The 4,563-nt window shown below is 33.0% G+C and overlaps 1 protein-coding gene across 1 annotated transcript; it reads left to right on the forward strand.

The window, feature by feature from the left end:
* Positions 1-319: 319 nt before the first annotated feature.
* HELRODRAFT_98917 (hypothetical protein) lies at positions 320-2,500 on the forward strand (the record flags this gene model as incomplete). Its single annotated transcript, XM_009016895.1, has 6 exons — positions 320-502; positions 584-799; positions 891-997; positions 1,834-1,951; positions 2,036-2,089; positions 2,261-2,500. Coding segments are annotated over exons 2-6 (597 nt in total), but the record flags the coding sequence as incomplete, so codon positions are not given.
* Positions 2,501-4,563: the final 2,063 nt, after the last annotated feature.

Here is a 4,563-nt window from a genome sequence, read left to right on the forward strand (position 1 = left end):
CATATATATAGATATGTGAAAATATATGTATATATATATATATATATATATATATATATATATATATATATATATATATATATATATATATATATATATAATTAAATAAATCTATATAGCCAAATATATATAGAATATGTTGTATATGTTGTATGTGTGTTAGTTAATAATAGTAATAATAATAAGAAGAATTATAAGAATAGTAAAAAAAATCTTATGTTAATTTGTATATAAGGTTAAGCAACATTACTTAGCATTGCTATACACGCCAGCAAGAAGAAACGGTTCGTTTTCAACATAAATCGCTAATGTGGTCATTAAATTTGTTATTAATTTTATTATTTTATTCAATAATGAGAATAATTATGTTATTATGATAATAATTAATATTATTATTATGAATTGTTGGATTTCTTACATATGTAGAAAGAGCCAGAGCACATGATAGCAACTGCCAACAATCATTAAAGTCAAAAATGCTTCTTCGTCATAGCTTGTATTCATATGTATTTATTTATTTATCTTTAAATTTATTTATTTATATTTATTTATTAACCTATATATTTGTTTAATTTTCTTTCAGAAAAACTGATTAAACGACATACGTTAATTTTTTCAAGTCTCAATCATCTATTCGTTCGCTCATTCATCCAACTATCTATCTAATCACTCATCCATCCATTCATTCATCCATTCATTCATCCATTCATTCATCCATCCAATGGAGTCGGTCGATTCTTTTGATGAATTGCAAAAGGAATATCTCGATCAAAAAGATGAACGCGTTGTATCTGCTCACGTAAATTAACCCTTACTATAATTAGTTATAATTTATTATAATTAATTAAAATTGTTTTATAATAATAATAATTATTATTATTATTATTCAGTTGGTCAACTTGCACGTTTACATAGTACCGAATGACCTGTGGAGAGAGCACTTGCAGAGCGCCCTCAATCAGTCAATCAACGATACTGTATCAGTGGGATTCGTTAGGTGCATGAATGAATGGATGAATGAATGACTGAATGAATAGATGAATGAATGGTTAGATAGATAGATTGATATATAAGTGACCAAATGAAGATAATAGACGTATGAATTAATTAATGATAGAATGAGTTGATGAAAGAATAGACGGATTGATAACTATTGCGCGTGATGATAATTATTCATTCATTAATTAATTCATTCATTCGATTGACGCGACAACTTTATACGACCATGTACCCAAATTTAAACTCTTTTAGATAACTAATTTTTACGATCTACAATAACTCTTTATTAAAACACTCTTAACAGATATTTACGAGATTATTGGCTCAAGTTTCAAAATTTTTTATTGTGCATGTCTGTGTGTATGTTTGTATGTCTGTGTGTATGTAGAAACTCGAACATAACGAGCGTTCAGCAAAAGTCTTCAAAGGAAGAGTTTCCGTCAACGAGTGTTTCGGCCCTTTAACTTCCTGATATTCTCGAGAAACCGGGCACATCCAGAGATCAGTTGGATGTCTCTCGCTGAACAAACAATTTGCCTCGCTTTGAAACCAGTCATTTTACATTTTATGTGCCAGACTGTTCACATATCGATGAGCCAAGTAACACGCTAAGCCGAATCTGGGAGTGTTGAGTAGTCGGAACAACTCGATTGTCTTTTACCTGCCAAACCCAAATCCTTCAAAAAGTTGTACACCGAACAACCAACAACATCTCTTGCACCGACCTCAACTGCGTACAACGAACACCTTAACCCACGTTGTATGTATGTTTGTATGTCTGTGTGTATATATGTATGTTTGTTTGTGTGTGTATTGGCGTGTGTATATCTTTAGGGTACTGCCCCAAATGACACTACTCGACTTGCGGGCTGAACTTGGCAGCCAGCTTGGTTCAGAGTCCATGCCAAAGACATTTGTGTATCTGAACTGCGTGGGAAGGTGCTTCACGAAGGTGATTCAGTTTATTTTATTTTTTTCTATTTTTTAGTTTTTTTATGCGTTATAAAAATTTTCACGTCAATTTTTATTTTTTTAGATAAGGCCAAAACAGGAAAAAGTTATGAAAGTTAAAAACTTCTTGCCGCCTCAAGTACGAACACACACAAACTCACTCATTCCCACATGCACAGACACACAAAAACACATACTCTCTCTCTCTCTCTCTCTCTTTCTCTTTCATTCTTTCGCTCTCACACGCCCATCCAACCTCTCTCTTTCATTCTTTCGCTCTCACACGCCCATCCAACAACTTTTCAAACAGGCAAACGTTCCGGAGATTTTCATATTAGAGATTAATCCGGACACTTCCCCATTCACTCCATCGATCGGCACCACCACCCGATCATCCAGTTGTTCCTCCCCGTCCCCCAAACACGTGATCCATGGCTACCACACGTCCCGCATTTCTGAATTATCAGGCAGCTCTAAATCTCCCAAGCTACCAACCATCTATGGCGGAAATAAACATAATCACAACGCCAACAACAATAGATACAATAACAACGAAAATAAATTTTACAACAAAAATTATGAAAATAACATTAATAATAAACTCAATAATAATAATAATAAGACCGGAAATAGATACAAACTGGATAGTTTTGACGATAGCAGCGTGGCATACAGCAGACATCAACAATACAACGTTAAACCTCAGTACAGGAAGAAAAATAATAATAATGAACATAATAATAATAAGAATAACAACAATAATAATAATAACCATGATGTTGATGATGATGATGGTGACAAAACAGCTGGCGATGATGATAACGATACTGGCGGTGGCAGTTCGACCGTGGTCCGTGCGTTTTTAAAAAAGTTTGCGGAAGAGAGCAAGATTCACGCAAGCGATTTACGCGCTCCAGTGAACCACAACAACAACAAAAACAATAATAATAACAACAAAAATAATAATAAGAGGAATAAAAATAAAATGAATGGCGTCGATGAGCATGCTGATGACGAAGAAGAAGAATTGAAATATAAACACGACGACGACGATGACAAGAATGGTGATGGTAATGATGGCAAAAATAAGGGTGGCTATGGTAATGATGGTAAAAATGAGAGTGGCGAGGATGATGATGATGATGGTGGTGATGAGGATGATGGGCCTGTCATCGGGGGAACGGTTTTTTCACGCTCTGACAACTATTTGAACGATATAAGCAATAAAAATAAAAACAAAGTTTGTCAAAACGACCCAAAGAATAATAAAAATAATAATAAGAAAAAGAAGAACATTTTGGATAATAATAATAATAATAATAATAATAATAATAATAATAAACAACACCAACAACAGTTGACGTCGAAGAAGAACTTCGCTAAAACCAACCAGCCAAAGGTAGAAATAATATTTTTTATAAAAAAATAATAATAAAATAATAAAATAAAAACAACAACAATAATAATAACAACAATAAATAAAATAAGCAACAATAACAAAAATTGGAAAAAAAAACAGTCCAATGGCGCGGAACGAGATGGCGGGAAATATTCGCCGCCATTAAGCGCTACACCAGTTCACATGATGGGAGATGATGATGAATTGGTGAGGGTGAGGAGAGAGGAAGAGGAGAAAAAGAGAAAAAGGTGAGAGTAATTGTAAATGGTGATGATTTTAGTGCGCGTGTACTTGGGATGATATAAGTTCATATGTACTTAAAGTGATATAATATAATTGTAATAGTGAGATATAATAATATTATGACTGTGTTATGACGTCATGGTGATGTCATACTATCACGACAACACATGATAACATTGTTGTAATACTAATATTTAATTTTTAAACTGTAGCTAAACAACAACAACAACATCGTCAGCAACTTCAACAACAAGAACATCAGCATCAACAACAACAACAACATCAACCACAACATCAACCACAACATCATCCACATCATCAACAACAACATTAACATCGTCAACAAAAACAACAGCAACATTTACAATCGTTACGAAAAGTTCTAGATGATTATTTTTTTACCGTTAAACATCGATGAAAAAAACCAGCACAATGAAAACCGACAAGGCGAATCTATATTTGTTTGCTCTCATGACAAACAAAAGAACAAAGAAGAAACATTTTACAAAACATACAAAATGATATACAAAACACAAAAAACAATATACAAAAACACAAAAAACTGCAAAACAATACAAAAAGCAATATACAAGCTCACAAACTCACAAACATACATAAAAAACAAACATACAGACAAACAAACAAATAGATTCAATGTTATGTTTATAATTTTTTTTTATGTTTGCTAATGTTGTCAATGACTACAGGACATTTTCATTGTCTGGAGATATTGACAGCCAAACGTGTATAACATCTTGCATGTATGTGTGTGTGTGTGTGTATGTGTCTGTGTGTTTGTGTGGTTGTATGTGTGGATGTGTGTGTGGTTGTATGTGTGAATGTGTTTGTGTGGTTGTATGTGTGGATGTGTGTGTGGTTGTACGTGTGAATGTGTGTGTGTGGATGTACCTGTTGCAATTTTTACTTTAAAATGTTTGAAAAATTTTCGCAATAAGCGACGAAGATTATGA

Source organism: Helobdella robusta (assembly GCF_000326865.2).
Source record: "Helobdella robusta unplaced genomic scaffold HELROscaffold_19, whole genome shotgun sequence".
In the NCBI taxonomy this organism is placed as follows: Eukaryota; Metazoa; Annelida; class Clitellata; order Rhynchobdellida; family Glossiphoniidae; genus Helobdella; species Helobdella robusta.